At 32.7% G+C, this 19751-nt stretch overlaps 2 protein-coding genes and 1 long non-coding RNA gene across 6 annotated transcripts; all 3 read left to right on the top strand.

Annotated features, from left to right (window-relative positions):
- Nucleotides 1-2407: 2407 nt before the first annotated feature.
- On the top strand, nt 2408-2878 carry LOC131177647 (uncharacterized). The gene is made up of 3 exons (XR_009147018.1): nt 2408-2507; nt 2645-2724; nt 2814-2878. It is a non-coding gene; the product is annotated as an uncharacterized LOC131177647 (long non-coding RNA).
- Nucleotides 2879-2973: 95 nt separating this feature from the next.
- Nucleotides 2974-10199, top strand: LOC131177691 (uncharacterized; the record flags this gene model as incomplete). Its single annotated transcript, XM_058142801.1, has 3 exons — nt 2974-3099; nt 9640-9701; nt 9902-10199. Coding segments are annotated over 3 exons (486 nt in total), but the record flags the coding sequence as incomplete, so codon positions are not given.
- Nucleotides 10200-11910: 1711 nt separating this feature from the next.
- On the top strand, nt 11911-19675 carry LOC110660315 (amidase 1-like). 4 transcript variants are annotated; one of them, XM_058142722.1, is made up of 11 exons: nt 11943-12020; nt 12057-12085; nt 12355-12507; nt 13158-13282; nt 13367-13492; nt 13944-14126; nt 14428-14575; nt 14715-14883; nt 15394-15528; nt 15645-15832; nt 19219-19675. In XM_058142722.1, the coding sequence occupies exons 1-10, from the start codon at nt 11976-11978 to the stop codon at nt 15783-15785; spliced, it is 1254 nt and encodes a 417-aa protein (XP_057998705.1). In that variant the 5' UTR covers nt 11943-11975; the 3' UTR covers nt 15786-15832; nt 19219-19675. The 4 variants fall into 4 exon arrangements, with proteins under 4 accessions (XP_057998704.1, XP_057998705.1, XP_057998706.1 ...); XM_058142723.1 differs by having other exon boundaries at nt 11946-12020; nt 12324-12507; XM_058142721.1 differs by having other exon boundaries at nt 11911-12085.
- The last annotated feature ends 76 nt before the right edge of the window (nt 19676-19751 follow it).

Genomic DNA, 19751 nt, shown 5'->3' with positions numbered 1-19751 from the left:
CTTAGATAATATATTTGATTCCAATCTCCTAAATAATTATTATTTCTCTCTCTCTTAAATTACTCTTTGTTTTCATTAGTATGAATCATTATATAGAAATGTAAGTATTTGGTTAATCTAAGTTGATGCAATTTGTTATTCCTTTATTTTTCTTTTGGTCCATCATTAAATTGAATGATTAAAATTTAATTTAGTTTTGATTGAAGCTTAATTTTATGATTTTACAATTTAATTTTAGAAAAAATTATAGAACCGCTAAATAGAAATGGCAATTCTATTCCTACCATGAAAAAAAAGGGAAGATATTTATTTTATTATTTTTATATTATTTTTATAATTAAAATTTAAATTCAAGATTTCACATATTAAGGATGATTATAATATTAATAAAAATAATAATTTATTTATTAATTTATTACAAATATAATATAAATTTACTTTTTCTTTTCATCTATTTTAAATTATAGGTCACTTTTTATCTTAAAATAGTAATTTATTTATTAATTTATTATTATGTCTCTATTTAATTTGCATTGAAAAATAAAATTTATTAATTTTAAAAATAATTTAATACTGCAATTTATTTAATTTTTAATAAATCAATATGAGTAGAGAGTATATTAAAAAATTAAATAAAGTTTATTACTTTAATTATATTTATATTACTACATCCGTTAAATAAAAATAGACTTATTATTATTATTTTTATTTTAAATTATAAGTAATAATTTATTTATCAACTTATCCAATTTGATATGTATTAAAAAAAATAAAATTTATTAGTTTCAAAAAAAACTTAGTAACATAAATTATTTAATTTTTAATGGGGTAATATGAGTGGATGATATATTGGGAAGAGTATATTAAAAAATTAAATAAAATTTATTACTTTAATTATATTTATATTACTCCATCTGTTAAATAAAAGTAGACTTATTATTATTTTTATTTATTTTAAATTAAAAGTAATAACTTATTTACTAACTTATCCAATTTAATATATATTTAAAAAATAAAATTTGTTAGTTCTGAAAAAAATTTAATAACATAAATTATTTAATTTTTAATGGAGTAATATGAGCAGATAATATGTTAAAAAAGATTAAATAAAATTTTTTATTTTAATTACACATCTTTCATCTTATAAAGATTTGCTTACTTTTTATTTTTACATGAATTAAGTTATTATAATTAACATAATTAAAATAATAAATTTTGTTTTACTTAGAAAAATTTTCTGAAATTTTTTTTAATATGTTCTTTATTTACATTATTCTATTAAAAATTAAATAACTCATATTTTAAATTATTATTCAAATTAATAAATTTTACTTTTTTAATGTATATCAAATAAAATATATTAGTAAGTTATTAAATAAATTATTATTTATAAAAATTTATAATTTGAAATAAATAAATAAATAAAGTAAAGCTATATTTTTGCGAGATGGATGAATTTTCATGTCACATAGTATCTTTTTTTTTAAACAATGTGAAGCCCATCTGACGTAATTTCTTTTAAACTATGTAGAATTTTTTTGGCATTTTTTGATTTCAGGTTCTACTTTCTCAATTCTCTGCTCTAAGTCCCTTTTTGAAAATTAAATAATAAAATTATGGTTGAAATTGTAAAAAGTTAAAAGAAATGTTTATATTTATTAAAAATATTTACATTTAATTAATTTTTATTTTATAATAATTTCCATGGATGGTTGAAGTCGCCATTGGAGTGGGAAGGAGAAATCTAGCGAGTTCAAGAAAAACAATGGACCAAGATGAAGCTAAAAGCAAAGAGAATCACTCTTCCTCTTCGTGGGACTCCAATCCATGCCCCATCTGCCTTGGTCCCTTCTTTCAAGAATCCTATCTTGATTCCTGTTTCCGTACGTTGTCTTGACTTTCTCTCAAAAATCGTACCTTTTCTTTTTTTTTTTCCCCTTCTTCTTAACAATTCATATGTCTATTATTGACCCAATTCCTTGTTTGGTATTTGTATGAGAGCTCTCTTCTTGTGCTTTTTGTTGTTTAACGTCCACTTGATTTCTGTTGTTCATTTCGGTTAGTAGTGATTAGGCGCTTAAGAATTGTTAAGGATTATATGAAAAGAAAGCAATTTGAAACCTTTATGATAGTAATTGTGCATTATGAATCAATACTAAATGTGGGTATTTGAGCAATTTTACTATAATTCTGTACAAACCTCATTTGAGCTTGTATTGGTAAAGCTTTTCAATTACCAGTGTTTTCATGAGTGCTTGTGCGTGCATGCTTTCTGTACATATATATTTTTGTGGTGTTGGGGTTCTGGGGGGTTGGGGGGGAGCTGTTGGGTTTGTGGGCGGGGGCAGAGAGGGTTGGGGAATGATGCAAGATGATGGTGGGTCATTTGTTCCTCTCATTCCTGTATTGCGGATAAATTTTGTTACAGTTGCATTTTGAATTGGACTAAAGTAGTTGCTGGCAAGCATTCTCACGCACCTTCTTCTGTAAAATGTCCTTTATGCAAGGTTTGCTTTATTCCACTTATGTTTCACTTTAGCTTCACATAACAATGCAGGCCTTTTGCTTTGCCTTATTGATTACAGGAATGATGTCTCTGTGTAAAATTTGTTGTTAATGGCGGTATTGTTCGACTATTCTGTAGATAGAAAACTGTTCAATAATTTATGGATACGATGGAAGTTCATTCCAAAGGCAGTATATAAATGATAGTTTTGAGCTTAGGTACCTATTTCTATATTCTTGTTTTTCCCTTTCAAACGTTCACTATATTAAAATCGGTTTACTTAGTTTACTTCTCCTTTTTTTTCCAGTTCTTTCTTTTCAAAAGCTCACAAGTATAGATTAAAATGCTATTATGCTGAACCAGGTTCTCTACTGCTTCCCATTTTATTCTTGTTTTGTTAAACAAATATTTGTTTTTTAATGCTATTTCCCAACAAATCAATACCTATATATGTATTTCAGTAAATTTGTGTTCAGTCAGGTATCTTGAGCAATATAGTTAACGTATTGCGATATTGGAAGTCCCGTAAGTATCTTCAACCAAATCGGTGGCTGCAAAGTTGGTTGAGAAGAGAAATTCAGGCTCTTTTGCAGGTCCATCTGTTAATTGAGATTTTTCTATGCTTTGACCTTTACTTATTACAAAATACAAACTTGGACATCCCACTGAAATTTGGTGCTCTAACATATGAGATTATATTATTAAATTAAGATACTCTATTCATTAGAGCAGATAAATACCATTAATAATGTTGCATTGCTGGTAAATTGGAGATCCTACCAAAATTAATAATTTGTATAACTAAGCTAGCATTAGTGGATGACTGCATAAGCATGTGAAAAACTGTTCAAATCGTAAAATTTTTAGTCATATGGAGCTACACATAGCATCGATTATGCCGCATCAACTATGTCTTTTCCTACTTTACTCCATTGAATTCAGACCAGTTCTCTATTTTTTTTAATGTCAGAGTTTGAAAGGCATTGAAGTGTTTGGGAGATATGGGAGTGGCATGGTTAATTAAATTGTTTAATAAGATTCTAAATTCAAAGAAAATGCTTGATGAATGGAAGATGAGTATTTTAGTACCTATTTTTTAAAATAAGGGAGATATACAGAGTTGCTCAAACTATAGGGGAATTAAACTCATGAGCCATATTATGAAGTTATAGGAGAGAGTTGTGGAACATCGACTACGTCATGATACTTTTATCTCTCCCAATCAATTTGGTTTTATGCCTGGTCGTTCAACTATGGAAGCGATCTTTCTCATTAGAAGTTTGATGGAGAAACATAGAGATGCGAGGAAAGATTTACATATGGTTTTTATCGATTTGGAGAAGGCTTATGATAGTGTTCCAAGAGATGTCTTATGGAGAGTGTTAGAACAAAAGGGGTATCTATTAGGTACATACAAGTGTTGAAAGACATGTATGAAGGAACAATTACTATTGTGCGCATAGTGGGAGGGAACACGAGATTTTCCTATCTCAGTTGGATTACACCAAGGTTCAGCTGTAAGCCCTTACCTTTTTATATTAGTTTTAGATGAATTAATGAAACATATACAAGAGAGTATCCCTTAGTGCTTGATGTTTGCGGATGATATAGTTCTGATAGATGAGATGCAAAAAGGAGTTAATAGAAAGTTAGAGTGTAACGATCGGGAACCAGCCACTAGAGGAATTGTCCGCTTTGGCCATAAGCCTCACGGTTTTGTCCCATAGGTAGAATGGAGAACTTCCCAGGAGGTCACCCATCCTAGGATTTCTCTCAAGCGAGCACGCTTAACCCTGCAGTTCTTCCAACTCTCCAGGCCATTCCACCAAAAGGCGCCTCTAGTGATTAGTTCCCCCATTTTATATATCATTACTTTTTGAGCCCAAGACCATTTCCGTGCTTTGCCGATGTGGGATTTGCCTAAGGGACCTTTCTCCCCCCCTTTCGAGACTCAGCGTCCTCACTGAGGTTTGCCCCACCATCGCCCAAGAGGACACGCGAGCGGCTCTGATACCAATTGTAACAATCGGGAACCAGCCACTAGAGGAATTGTCCGCTTTGGCCATAAGCCTCACGGTTTTGTCCCATAGGTGGAATGGAGAACTTCCCAGGAGGTCACCCATCCTAGGATTTCTCTCAAACGAGCACGTTTAACCCTGGAGTTCTTCCAACTCTCCAGGCCATTCCACCAAAAGGCGCCTCTAGTGATTAGTTCCCCCATCTTATATATCATTACTTTTGAGCCCAATACCATCTCCGTGCTTTGCCGATGTGGGATTTGCCTAAGGGACCTTTAATAGCAAATTCAACTTTCCTTTCTGGTGGCAAACTAGGCAACGCCTTTTGGTGGAATGGCCTGGAGAGTTGGAAGAACTCCAGGGTTAAGCGTGCTCGCTTGAGAGAAATCCTAGGATGGGTGACCTCCTGGGAAGTTCTCCATTCCACCTATGGGACAAAACCGTGAGGCTTATGGCCAAAGCGGACAATTCCTCTAATGGCTGGTTCCCGATCGTTACATAGAGCTTTGGAGAAGTACTCTAGAGTCAAAGGGCTTTAAGTTAAGTAGAACGACGACAGAAGACATGTATTGTAATACCCCTACTTGTATAGCCTAGTATATTTCACTGTTCTGGTAACCGGAGTCGGTCCAGACAATTAAGGGGATTAGAACCACATCTAAGATAAATAAATAAGCTATAAACACAAATAATTAGTAATTGTCAATTAGTTAAGTATAAATAAGAAAAACAGAACATAAGAAGTTAAACGAGCCGAGAGTCACAACGATGGGTGACCTCCTCGGGAACGACTGCAAAGTCGATTTAAAGTCAAATTTCGAACCGTAAAATGTGACGCCGCGGTCCTTAGGATCATTACGAACACAGTGGAAAAGAGAAATCACGAAAAAGAATTGTTAAGTCAGTCAAATAATTAGGTCAGGGAGCCGAAAGAAATATTGAATTATTTGTAAACCGGGTTGAACCGACAAGGGGCAATTTGGTCAATTGACCTCGAGAGCTGACTCCTGACCTAACTGTCAAATAAAATCAGAGAAAAGAAAACTTTGGAGTCGGAAATTAAATTAAAGAACTAATAGATAAATAAAAAAAATAAAAAAAGAGAAAAAGGAAAAGAAATTGCATTAGTGACATCAAGTGACATAAGCATGACACAATTAAACTTTTAATTTATAATTATTGGTTTTGGGGATAAATATTAACTTAATGACAAAAGAAAAGTAAAAACTCTAAATATTCTTCTTCTTCCCCCACTTATATGCCGAACCATTCTCCACCCAAGCCATCCTCCATTTTTGAGTTTTTAAGCTTAAATTTTCAAACATTCTTACCATAAACTCTCAAGTTTCCAACACATAAATTTGATTATAGATCTCAAATAAGAGTTTGGGACCAAGAAGAAGGGAAGAAAGTGAAGTGTGGGTTAGCTTGGAAATCTCACAAGAGAGGTAAGTTAATTTAATCTTTTTCTTTAGTTTAATTAAGTGAAATTGAGTTGAAATTTCATATGTAATGGTAGAATTGATGCTTGTATGGAAATAATTAATTTTTGGCAGCCATGGAAGTTTATGGAATTGATGTGTTTTGATTTAATTAAACATGTCTTCTAGCTTGATTAGTGATGCTTATATGATGTATAGGTTGAGGTTACCTTGAATTGCTTAGAATTGAGAAGTTGAAAATATAGGGTTCGTGGCACCTAGGGTTTGGGGAGAAAAATTTGAGAATGAGCCATATGATGTATTTGATCTAGTTTGAAGTGAGAAATGGTCATTTGTGACCAAATGAAGTGTGTTGGAATGGTTGGAGTTAAGGCCAAATTCGGATTGAGTGTGGTCATGCTGCAAGGTCCCTTTGAGGGACCAAAAATGAAAATTTACAAGTCTAATTGGTATAAGACCAATTGGAAATGAAAATAGACATTAAATAACACAATTTTCATTTAGGAAGCATGTTCAAAAAGTGACCAAAACCTAGTGAACGAATTGACCAAACTTGGAAAATCTCAGTATGCCCCTATACAAACTGACCAAATGAACAGTGTTGGTTCATTTGGTCATAACTTGAGTTAGGAAGGTCTAAATGACTTGAAATTTTACCAGTGGTTAGATGAGATATAGACCTAAAACTTTCATGAAGAACACAAACCTAAATTATGCCATTAACCAAGTCATTTGACCACCCCAATTTGGTGACCTAAAACTGCCAGCACAAAAAATTGCCCAGAAAATCTGGGTTGAATCCAATCCGACAGCCATGGTTCAAATGGCTATAACTTGAGCTAAAAAACTCCAATTGGAGTGATTCAAAAATGAGAATAAACTTAAGACATTAGGGAACATTTTCTATGAAGGAAGTTTTGCCAAATTCCAACAGTAAAGTGACCAATGGAACAGTACAACCTTAGACACCAAAACTGAAAATTTATCAAATTTGCCTAAAAGACTTAGAATTTGAATAAACAATCAAAACCAAAAAATTTAGTGACCAAAATGTGGTATGTGGGTGAAGTTGGAGTTTTCATACCTATTAAGCCTTAGAAAGTCAACAATTTGACTTGAATAGTGTAGTGAATAGTACCCCGAAACATAAAATTTCAAGAATGTCGAGTTTAGCACGTTAAAACTAGGTAAAAGTGAAGTTAAATTTATTTTTGGATTTATGCTAAATTATGGTACTGAAACACTGTAAAATTGTGTGTTTTAGTTGAAAAGAATACCGGAAAAAAACCTGAGGAACCGAGTTGCTTGAGGTTTGTGCACAACATCACTATGCTTTAAAATTTATTGATAAAGTGAATGAAATATGTATTTTACTTTTGCTTTGAATTGTTGAAAGTTTATTTGTGACATTATTTATGATGTTTTGATTTATATTGTGAAAGTTATTGTGTATATTTGAAATAGCAATGTTTAGCAAATTGTTAAGATAAGTGTTGAAACCACAATGTCATGACCATATATTTGAACACCTCACTAGCATGACTAGTGGGGGTAATTAGTTTCGAATTTTGATTCCTTCTCTGGAGAAGTGTTGAGGTGTGCCAGTAGAAGAGGATTTGAATGGATATTCATATATTTGAGCTAGCTAGCCTTGTGATGTGACTTCTCTTTAGCTTCTGGCTATTGAGATTATATTTGTTTCGAATGGCATGATGTAACTGTGAGTTTTATGAAATGTGTTTGATACTTCGAAATGAAATTGTTTGGAATAAAATCTCATAATTCATGTTTTGTGTTTAACTCGCATGTTCAGTTCAATTTTTGAATAAATGTGATTTAAATTCTGCATAAAGATTATTTTAGTATGTTGTGCGCCACTGAGTCCTAGTACTCAGCGATAGCTGTTATTGCTGTCGCAGATTTAGAGACTAAAGGAGCAGCAGAGTGAGCTGCTGAGGATTATCAAGCGACTCATCCTGAAGTTATATCGGGTATATTTTATACCCTGATTATAGAAATTTATTTTGATATACGTAATGTACATAAATGTATGGACATGTAAATTCGGTCTTGAGCAGTTTGTACAAAGTTTGTATAAAGTTGTAATAAAATTTAGTTTGGATTTTCCCAATGTAGATATTAGTATGATGTATATATAGATTGTTTGTATTTAATGAATGGAAATATTTTATTTTAATTTGAATGAGATTGATAGATATTATTTTAATGATTATTGAATTTTGGAAATTGAGAAATGTTGACTGTTGAATTTTGAGACTTGAGAAATTGATTGAGATTGAGTATGAATTTGAAGCAGTGATAAAAAAATTATTGGAAGTGCCTTTTTTTCAGGTATTTGAAGAACTGTTTTCTCAAAATACAGACGGAACTCTGGCAAAATTTTTATAAAATTTGCGGAGAAATAAAATGGACCAAAAATATTAACTAGTTTTAATTTTAATTAAATGTTTTAAATACCTATTGGAAAATGCTCACCACTTATCAAAAATAAGAAAATTGTTTTAAAATCTCTTGTAGGGTACTTAATGAGTTATCGGTAGGTGAAGTTCGGTAGTTCATTAGGTATTCTACGGGATCATGTTATGCCTTACAGAGGGGTAAGGTGTGACATGTATTGCAAGTTCAGTGAAAGGCGAACTGGTGATAGGGAATGAGTTAGTTTGGATGGAGTGATACTGTCCCAAAGTAATCACTTTAAATATCTTGGCTCAGTCCTTCAAGTAGATGGGGGATGTGAGGAGGATGTTAGTCATAGGATTAAAGCTGGATGATTGAAGTGGAGACGTGCCATGGGAGTTTTATGTAATCACAAGATTCCCAATAAGTTGAAAGGAAAATTTTACCGTACAGCCATACGACCGGCCATGTTATATGATAGTGAGTGTTGGGCACTGAAGGAGTCGTATGTGCCTAAGATAAGAGTTGCGGAGATGAGAATGTTAAGGTGGATGAGTAACCATATTAGACTAGATAAAATCCGTAATGAGAGTATTAGAAAAAAGGTAGGAGTGGTACCAATTGATGATAAATTGAGAGAAGGGAGATTGAGGTGATTTGGTCATGTAAAGTGTAGACATACGGAGACTCTAGTTAGACAAGTAGAGCACATTAGGGTAGAGGATAAAAAGAAAAGAAGGGGTAGACCTAAATTGACTTGGAGGAGAGTAGTACAATATGACCTAGAAGCATTACACATTTTCGAGGATTTAACCCAAAATCGTTTAGAGTGGAGAAAGAGAATCCATATAGCCGACCTCAAATTTTTGGGATAAAGGCTTAGTTGAGTTGAGTTGAGTTGAGTAGAGTTTGAAAGGCATTATTCTCTTCCAACTCTTTCATGTGCTACTTTGGCACTGATTCAAACTTTGTGGATGTGGATAAATATTTAAAGTTTTGGTTTTGCGTATTTTTTTATGTATACAGGAAATAGAAGAGTGTTTATAGCTTTATGCATATAAATAGAAGAATGTTTATGGCTTTATGCATATAATAGTAATGATGTTTACAAAAAACCTTGCACTGTTTTTGTTTTGGATTTTCTTTTTTTTTTTTGGTTCATAATTTGGGATGTTAATTTAATGTCTATAGCTATCTTCTAGCTCTGGTTGGCTATCATTGACAAACTCTCATCTTCTGACATGCTTGCATGTAGGAAGAGGATGTTGAAATTATTGTACACCATATACTTGGTGTGGTTGATTCATTCTTGAGAAGGTATTTTCTTTACTTATCCCACCTTTTGTTTATTCATGTGCAACTTAACGATTAAAATGAACTCTAGATTGTAACAATTGGATTCCTCATTCTTTAAGTTCTTTTGATGAGTATGGAAGTTTGGCACATAACTCTAATTATTTTACATCTCTATTATTTTACATATCTCTTTCTCAAAAGCTTGCTTTCCTTTTTGCCAGGGGTGATCAATCTCATCAAATGAGAACACCTGAAACAAAACAAGGAGAGTTCAAGAATCTAGTCTCTGATGCAGCAAGGCCTTTTCTAGCAGCAAGAACAGAACAATTCGTGAATGAGTTGGAATTGTTTCTTGCTTCAGGTTTCAACATTGAAGCCTATGATGAAGCATACATGCAGCTGTTGGGTTGGAACACTCCTAGATTGACTGGTGAGGCTGCAGATGTAGAACATAGTGAACACACACCAATAGTCCCATACTTGTATATTTTTGATGACGACTCTGATGAAACTGATTGAGGCTGCAGAAGGAGAACCTAGTGCATTCACGCCCACCTGGAATCCCATATTTATGTCTTTGATGACGACTCTGATGTCTTTGATGACGACTCTGATGAAGCTGATTAAAAGTTTTATTCCTAATGTGGAACAGCAAAGTTTGAATTATGCTTGATTAAAAAATATACCTTTAGTTATCAATAAGCTTTAACTCACTAGTTCTAGAGTTGTCTCTAATTTTAAGGTATTGAGTTCGAGTTTTATTCGAAACTTTATGAACTGAAAAAGAAACCTTTAGCTAATCTTGACTACTTTGACAACATGGTTTTAATTTCAGTATCCTATCGATTTAATTTCGATCAATTTAATGGTTAATGTTTTAATAAAATTTTTGAAAGGGAAAAAACTTAGATATGATTCAAAATCAGATGATTTGGATCGGTTAGTTTAATATCAATTTTGATTTAATTCTAGTCACAGGTTAGATTCGTTCTAATGGCTATATCTATGTTTGGATTATGGCTTAAATTTTTGGTTTAATTTTTAGTTGAATTTTTACTTTCATTAAAGTTGGAGGTATCGTTGATGGGAAAAGAATATATAGGTAAAAATCAAGAATAAGAGCTAAAAAAAAAAACCATAAAGTTAACAGAGACTCAGACTAGAGACAGAGAATCCAATGAAACCTAACTCATAAAACACACAACCCACGAATTAAAACAAAAGCTCCTCAATCCAGCATACAAGTCCAACCCAGAGATCCAAACCCTAGCTATGGCAGCTGCAACAGAAGTAAGAGCAATGAGGCATTCAGGAAGGGAGCGACTCAAAGTTCCATGTCTTTAGAAGTGGGTAAAGACTTCTAAAGTGCTATTCACCAAAGTAGACCTCCAAGAACTTAACAACCAAAAAACTTCCCATCAAATACACCAAAATCAATATTATAGAGCCAATGCTGGGAGATCGTCAATATAGCACAGTTGACGTGAAAAACTCTCTCTAATGAGTCATTGCGTGTATTCAGAGAAAAACCAACAAAATCATATATACAACCCACTCGGAAGTGAGGAGGAAGATGCCACTCTCCTAGTAAGAAAAGATGTCGTCCTCACCTAGATGAGGTAGGAGACAACTGACTACTTTGGCAGGAATGAAGGACTAAGCCTTGAAAGAAAAATCAAATACAGAGGAGAGTCTCTCTCTTATAAAAATATAAAAAAATAAAAAACATAGAGGAGAGTCACTGAAAAAACTATGAGAGAGAGCTGCAGCGGATGTAGTAGCAAACATGAAGGATGAATTTTTTTCTAAATTACTTAACTCTCCGTAAATTTAATTAGTTTACCCTTTTTTTAATAACAAATGTATTTCAACATAATGAAAAAATCAATTAATACTCTTTCGATTGAAAAAAATCTTGATCACTCAGAAATTTTTTATATGTTGACTTAAATTTCTCCTTTTTAATGATAGATGATTTTTGTAAATAGAAATTCAATTGACATTCTTTTTATTTTTTAAAAAAATTAATTATAAAAAAGTTTTATTTCATGTTATTTTTCTGTCCAATCAAACTTCCGCTGAAGGATTAACTGATTAATGAGGAATGGATAAATAGAACGGAAATACTGAAATTCCCTCGTTGCCCTCCATAAAGCCAACTAAAGCACCCAAATTAGACGGCCAAAAAGGTCATCACGATACAGTTATCTGATTTATGGGGCCAACATCCTTTTTCGGTTTGAGAACGTAGGGACTTTGGGTTAGAGACCACAATCACACTGAGCAGTAACAAACATGGAAAGAAGCTCGGATTATGGAGCTTTCATGGAGAAATTCGTGCTCAAACCGAGTTCTTCATCTCATGAACTTCCCTTAAATGGTCTTACCTTTGCGGTTAAAGATATGTCAGTCTCTTCAATTCAATTATTTTTCTTGGTTTCTTTTTCGTTTCCTTCAATATTCGTCTCTTATTTTATAGTGAATTCATGAATATTTTCAATTACGATGCTCGTTTTCATGCTTGTTTTGGGCTCATCTTCCAGCTCTTGATGATAATTGGAATTGGAATTGGAATAAAAATTTTGCTTTCCTTTTTATTTATTTATTTTTTCAATCTGCATCTTATTGTGTTTTAATGTTTAGTTTACCTTTGTGGGTTGAACTTTTGGATTAGTTTCGATGTGAATGGATTTGTGACTGGGTTTGGCAATCCGGACTGGGCAAGGACCCATTCAGCTGCTACATCTACTTCTCCGGCTGTTTTGGCTATCTTGAGAGGAGGAGCCACATGTATTGGTAAAACTGTCATGGATGAAATGGCATATAGGTGAGAATGTGAAACAGGTCCTGTTCTTTTTTAATTTCAATTTTAATTTTTATTGATTTTCTTCCAACCTTTTGGAACTCTAGATCTCATAAGTGTAGGCACCATTGCTACTAAGCTAAAGTTCATTGGTAAACAAGTGTTGTTCTTAAATACTCAGAGGCAGAGGGTTTATTTATATATTTATTTTTTAATTGTGAACCATTTCTTAGATAAATTGAATAAGAGCAGTGAGTAAAGTAAAAATTTCATGAGACCTTAAAGTTCTTTCATTTGTTAGCTATTGTCTTACTTGTGATTAAACAAATGTCATGAACTAAAAGCAGTTTGTGCCCTTGTTTTTAGTTCTTTTATTATTTGTTGTGCTAAGATTCTGCATGCAATGTACTTCAGGAAATGAGCAAGTGAAGTGATGACATCTCTTTCTCAGTGATTCTTGAATCAAAATTGCATCGCAAGCCTGTGAAAATGTTGAATATATATAAATGGTGTGACATTAGTTTAATTTGGTATCAAATCTGATGTGCCATTTAAATTCTAATTATTCATCGTACATTTTTTCAAGGTGGTTCATCTTTTGCATGATAAAACTTCCCTGAACATTCACGTCATATTTGTTTCTTATATAACTGAATAATTGTGTTTTGAGGCAGTCTAGATGGGGAAAATAAACATTATGGCACACCTACAAATCCTTGTGCTCCAGATCGTGTACCTGGAGGATCTTCCAGTGGGTCTGCTGTTGCAGTAGGTGCAAAGCTTGTAGACTTCTCCTTAGGTGAATATTCTACTCTAGATTGATTTTTCATATGCCTTGGTTTATCATAACTCAATCAAAGTAAAAAGATTATTTTGGCTGCAGGAACTGACACTGGAGGAAGTGTAAGAGTTCCAGCATCATATTGCAGCATTTTGGGGTTTCGACCTTCACATGATGCTGTTTCTACTGCTGGAGTTATTCCCATGGCACAGAGTTTTGATACTGTGGGTAAGGAACCAGCATTATTATGGTTCATTTTGAATGAATTTATTGGACCAAATAAACCAACTGGTGGTCAAATTATTGTGTGGGTTTCTGATATTAGAGTGTTTCACCAAAAATATTATTTCTTTGTATCTTTATTCATTCTACATTCACATTCAAAGCAGCATCTGCAACTTCTGAATTATGGGTGGACAGGACACTTGAGTATTTCTATAGATCATTGAATCTGAAATTTTTATGTATTCCCTGATCAATAGCATCATTTCTTCAATATTCACAACAATGCACCAACACGCTACTAATCTCTGTTGCTTTATGTAATGATATTGGGACAGTTTGTCTGTTCAATTTCTTTATTCTACCAATCAACTGGATAGAGTTGCAGGAGAATTAAATAATTCTCTGAGTGCTTTAACTTGGTGATTCATTCTTTTGGCATCGATTCTTCATCCAGGATGGTTTGCTAGGGATCCAGTGATTTTGAATCGAGTTGGTCGCATTCTACTTCAATTGCCTGATGTGGATCTGGTTAGACCAAGGCAGATATTTATTGCAGAAGACTGTTTTCAGCTTTCAAGCACTCCGAATAATCGAGTTAGTCAAGTTCTTGTTAAATCAGTGGAGAAGTTATTTGGGGGTCAGTTTTCTTTTATCTTTCAAGTTCTAAGGCAGGAATTTAGAAATTGCATCCTGATTCCATAGTATATGAAGGATACTTTTATTCTCTGTAATGGACTGAATGGGAAATAGTAGCATCAAGATAAATACGGTAGTTGTTTGGACATTTCTCAGTTAGAACATACAACAGGAAGATGCAACTGGGCTTGATGGAAATGTTTCCTAGTACTGTTTCATTCCTTTTGGTGTCCTATCATAATGCATTATCGCATCTGCATCAGTTTGTTCATATGTATCGCTTCTTACATTTGATATTGCAGGTGATGTCGTGAAGCATTTAATCCTTGGGGACTATGTTGAGAACAAAGTTCCAAGTTTGAGTCATTTTATTAGTAAAGAAATCAAAAAGCAAGACTATGGTATAGCATCCTTGGCAGCCCTCTCAAGTGCCATGCGTTTGCTTCAAAGGTGTAAAACATTTCCTAATTTTTTCTGAATTGATTTATCTATGAACCTGAATGATAATTATCATTTTCCTTATGGTTGTGCCAGACGAGAGAATGTATCTGCTAGATCTGATTGGATTTATTTTCTATTTGAAGCGTAGGTATGAATTCAAGAATAACCATGGTGAATGGGTTACTACTGTCAAACCTGATTTGGGTACAGGAATATCAGAACGAGTGTGGGGAGCTATTCAAACAACAGGAGAAAGCATTGATATTTGTTACTCTGTGAAGGCAGAAATAATTGCCACCCTTACAAGTCTTCTTGAGGTACTCTCTCTTGCAGCTACTCCACAACCCAAAAATTCTTCATCAAAAGAATAAGGCCTTAAGCTTATCTTTAGGTTACATAAATTATGCTTGTGGAAGTTGATTAATCTTCTATATCTGGATTTTGCATTGCTTTTGATATGATAAAGAAAATCTGCCTATAAGGGCTTAGGCAGTTAAGACACTTGAAGTATAACACTTGTGCAAAGAAGAAAATAGTTTTTATTTGCGGATTGACATATATATATATATATATATATATATATATATATATATATATATATATATATATATATATATGCTAACGTGAACTTTGCTCGAACCAATTTCAATTCACAATGGGATTAATAAGGTTTTAGTTGTGTAGTATCAGTGTCGTATGGGCTCACCGTTGTCAAATATAAAAATCAATAAACCTGCTAAGTAAAATGCAGGCAGAACATCTGTGTCATACTTGCTTGATTCATTATTTTTAATGTGCTTGTCTAATATCTAACAATATAAGAGCAGGATTTTGGTATCCTGGCTATCCCTACAGTACCAGGACGTCCACCAAAACTAAACACAGATCCAACTACACTGGAAATTTTTCGTGCCGAGGCTTCTAGCTTGCTCTCCATTGCTGGATTATCAGGATTCTGCCAGGTTCTCTCTTGCTCTTTAATGTGAATAAAAAAAAAAAAAAAAGAAAAAACAATTTCCTTGGATTTTATAAAACTTGAGCATTATTATATTTCTGTGAATATCATATCGAACTACAGGTGAGCATACCGCTAGGCATGTACGATGATGTACCTGTGGCTATTTCATTATTGGCGAAACATGGTTCAGATGGCTTCCTGCTCAATGTTGTTGAAACTCTTTATGACACTCTCCAAGAACAGATTGCAATTTCAGAATGATAGCTTGCTGAATCCACAGGTCCTCCTCATCTTGCCTCAAAAAAATGGTCAGAGATTCAATCTCAGTTGACTCTTTCATGCCACTTAGCATTTTCTGTTCAACAAAAACGACTGATATGTAATTTCAACTATCATACTTTCTCTTATCGCATTAATTGACTAAACAATTCAGAACCATACTCTCTCTCTCTCTCTCTCTCTCTCTCTCTCTCTCTCTCTCTCATCTTGTGGTTAGTGGAATGAAAAAATAGGCAATGAAAGTGGGGTGGAGCCACGGCTTGCTTTTGTCAACGACTTTGTTGGTTAATGGGATTAGATTAGACCCACATTTACAGGAGAAATTATATAGTATTTTGATTATTTCATATAAGTATATGATAAATTAAATATGAATAATCATTGTATTATTATTTTTTACTTAAATAATTGTAATTATTATTTTTTTAAATAATTGATGTAGTATATAATTTTCTCATCTAGAAAGCGGGATTCAATCACAAGTTCACAATCAGCATAGATCTCTCCTTGTCAATGGATAAAATTTATTTCACGTTTTCTAGGGAAAAATAATTATTTTACATTTTAAAAAATAAATTTAATTATGTAATTTAAACTGAATTAATACTAATTCGGATTATAAATTAATGTGTATTGCACATTTTTGGTATAAAATATATATTAATTAATAATATATATTTAAATAACTAGGTCGCTTTATATATATATATATATATATATATATGGTTTACCATTTAATGCACAATTTCTTTTAAATAATTTAATTCTCAAAATATGATAAAATCACAAATTTAGTATTTCTATTTTTAAAAAAATAAATTAATTTTTGAGACATTTTTATTAAAATATATTATTAATCAACTATAAATTAAACAGTCAACTTAAATTTTAAAAAAAATTAAATTTTTATAAATATGAAAATTATATAAACAAAATTTTTAGAAAAATATTGTGAATTAAATTATTGTAATTTTTAATTCACAAATATTGAATTTTAATAGAATAAATATTATACTAATAGTAATATAATTTATAAAGTAACTTATTATTTTAAAAATAAAATTATAAATTATAATTTTTATCATATATCCAATAATAATTTACAAGTTCTCCTTAAAAATAGCATTTACCTACCGTAACAAAGTGTACCCTAGATCACACAATCCCTCCACAATCCAAGTTTAATAATAGGTCCCACAAGCTACACTCTTTGACCAGCCACGCGCCACCAAGACAGAGACTGCGCGTGGTGATCTTCCACTTGCTTGTAGTGTGAAAAACAACAGAAAAGAGAATATCTATTTATTTCGGTTCAGTTTTTTGATTTCTCCGTCAAAGAGTGCTCATTTCTTCCCAATCATGAGTTTCCCAATTAACGGATCCATAAATCTCAGAGAGCACTGAACTTCCTGACTTCAATAACCCGAAGATCTCTCGAGGAAATTGGGATTTTCAGAGCTACTGAAAACAATGGAAGTTAAAGCAAGAGCTCCAAGGAAAATCACGCTGTCCGGTGAAAACGCATTGGTGCACGGATCCACTGCAGTCGCTTCATCCATTAATCTCTACACCTATGTCACCCTTTCTTTTACTACTGTTGGCAAATTAATGCATATACGCTCTTTAATGGCTTCTAATTTTTATTTTCTTGGTTGGTTGTGGTTGTTGACATTTTGGTTCTGACAAGTTGAATATGTACATATGTGAAGGTTTTTTTCAGCTTATTTTGAGTCGGGATTGTTTGCAATGTTGATTGAAAGATACCTTTTTGAGATTATGTGAATATGTGTATCGTACTTAGCATATTTTACTTTCATTGTGTTCTAGACCCGCAAAGGCCAAGTTTTTTTTTTTTCCTTTTTTTTGGGTTGTTTTATCTGGGGATTGTTGAAATGTTGATTGGATAATACCCCCTTGGGTTATTTGCTGTGTAGAAACCTTTGTGGTCAAGTGAAATTGTCTTCCATTTTCTGCAGGATTATTGATTGGAATTTGTCTATTTTTTGGAGCTAAATTTGTAGTCATGGGTTTTATTCAGATAGATTTCCTTTGAGTTTTTCTTTAAATATGATCAATGAAAAAAAAAAAAATCTGATAAGCCCTGTTCTCTTCCCTTATTCGCAATATTTTCTCTTGTACTGGGATTGGTTTGGTTCAATTGTTGTTATTGGACTACAACTTTGCAAAAGTTAATATTTTTCATGTGGCTGGGTTTCGGGTTATCTGAAACTAATGATCTAAAGGAACCACTGAGAATTTTTAATTGGTGAGAATTGGTTGGAGTCTTGGAGAGGATAGTTCTAAACTTCTAATTCTGATCTAACACCATAATAGCCAGTTTTATCCATAAATTGGTCAAGTTATAAGCTTTTCATCAATAATAGTGTTCTTTCCCCAGTGTTTCCATTGTCTCCCATTATTTTTAATTCAGAACTGTTTTGAGGGCGAGAGTTTTATTTTCACTTAAGAAAAACGAAAAAGCTTTCAATTGAATTTTGTTTTGTTAGATGCAAGTATGCTTTTTTATCATTAAGCATTAACTTTGACTGACAAATTGCAAGACCACTATTTAGGCTTCCCTTTCATATTTTCATACTTTTGAATGATAATGATTCAATGCGTTCATTTGCAAGCTGATGGATTTGGCATTCTGCCAAAGTAATCAAATCCAGCAGTTCAATCTCTCATTTGCACATGCAAACCAGTCCACTGGCTTACATCTTACTGGTTCCCCATATATAGCTTGGCATTTAGAATTGCGAAAAAAAAAAAAAAAGAGAAGCAGCGGCAGCCATCATTAATCTTTTTTAAGAACAAGAATTCAAACTGGTAATACTGTTTTATTTTCTATATTTATATAGTTTTCTATATTTATATAGTTTATTTTAGATGTCAATAAAAATGCATCAAAGTTAGAGGTGATTGTCAATGTGAGAGACATGTTTAATGCCATTATTGTAATAACTCATATGTCTCTAGCATTCTCATCCTGTAATACTTGTCCAGGCTGCAAGACTTTTAGGTCAATTTAGAAACTGTAATTGTCACTTAACCAACTTAAGCTTTTGTCAGCATTATAATGGCTGCTAATGCTAAGTGTGATCAAATATTTTCCTATCTTAATGGTTCGTGATCAAATAATGATATGTAACATTTGGATTTCAAATGTTTATGAAAAACTTTTAGAAATGTATGCAATCCCATATATTTTCTCATCTACCTGTAAAAATAAATTAAAATTCAGGTTCATCATTTCTCAGATTCATCATATCTAACCTTGTTGGATTTTCCTTGTTTTCATCATAATTCTACAGTAGCCTCTTCCTCTTTTTGTTTTGCCTTTTTTTATTTAAGTTGATGAAATGATTGTTGAACATATGTAGTGGATTTATGATGGACCTTTCTTTTACCATAGAGAATGATGATTCATTGAAACTTCAGCTCAAGGATACGGCACTAGAATTTTCATGGCCAATTGGTAGAATCAGAGAAGCATTATCTAACTTAGGTGCTCCTTCCTCTTCAACACCCACGTCTTGCTCGATGGAATCACTTAAGTCAATTTCAGCTTTGGTTGAAGAACAAAATATCCCAGAGGCAAAAATTGCACTCGCTTCTGGAGTGTCAGCCTTTTTATGGTTATATACTTCTATTCAAGGGTATGCATGTTGTATTGCATTATATACTTCTTAACAATTTATATGTCTATTATTGACCCAATTCCTTGTTTGGTATTTGTATGAGAGCTCTCTTGTTGTGCTTTTCGTTGGTTAAAAATTGTATGAGCGGTAGTGATTAGGCGCTTAAGATTTGTTAAGAATTATGGGTAACAGAGAGCAATTTGAAACCTTTATGATAGTAATTGTGCATTATGAATCGATCCTAGATGTGGGTGTTTGAGCAATTTTACCATAATTCTGTATAAACCTTATTTAAGCTTGTGCATTT

The sequence above is a fragment of the Hevea brasiliensis genome, unplaced genomic scaffold (assembly GCF_030052815.1).
Source record: "Hevea brasiliensis isolate MT/VB/25A 57/8 unplaced genomic scaffold, ASM3005281v1 Scaf7, whole genome shotgun sequence".
Taxonomy (NCBI): Eukaryota; Viridiplantae; Streptophyta; class Magnoliopsida; order Malpighiales; family Euphorbiaceae; genus Hevea; species Hevea brasiliensis.
This window is presented reverse-complemented; position numbering and strand designations above follow the sequence as displayed.

What these genes read in the sequence shown, in the direction of transcription:
- LOC110660315 (XM_058142721.1), top strand. Translation starts at nt 11,976, where the DNA reads ATGGAAAGAAGCTCGGATTATGGAGCTTTCATGGAGAAATTCGTGCTC. An exon ending in GCTTGTAGACTTCTCCTTAG is followed by an intron (nt 13,283 to 13,366) that starts GTGAATATTCTA and finishes TTTTGGCTGCAG; the next exon opens with GAACTGACACTGGAGGAAGT. An exon ending in GCCATGCGTTTGCTTCAAAG is followed by an intron (nt 14,576 to 14,714) that starts GTGTAAAACATT and finishes TTTGAAGCGTAG; the next exon opens with GTATGAATTCAAGAATAACC.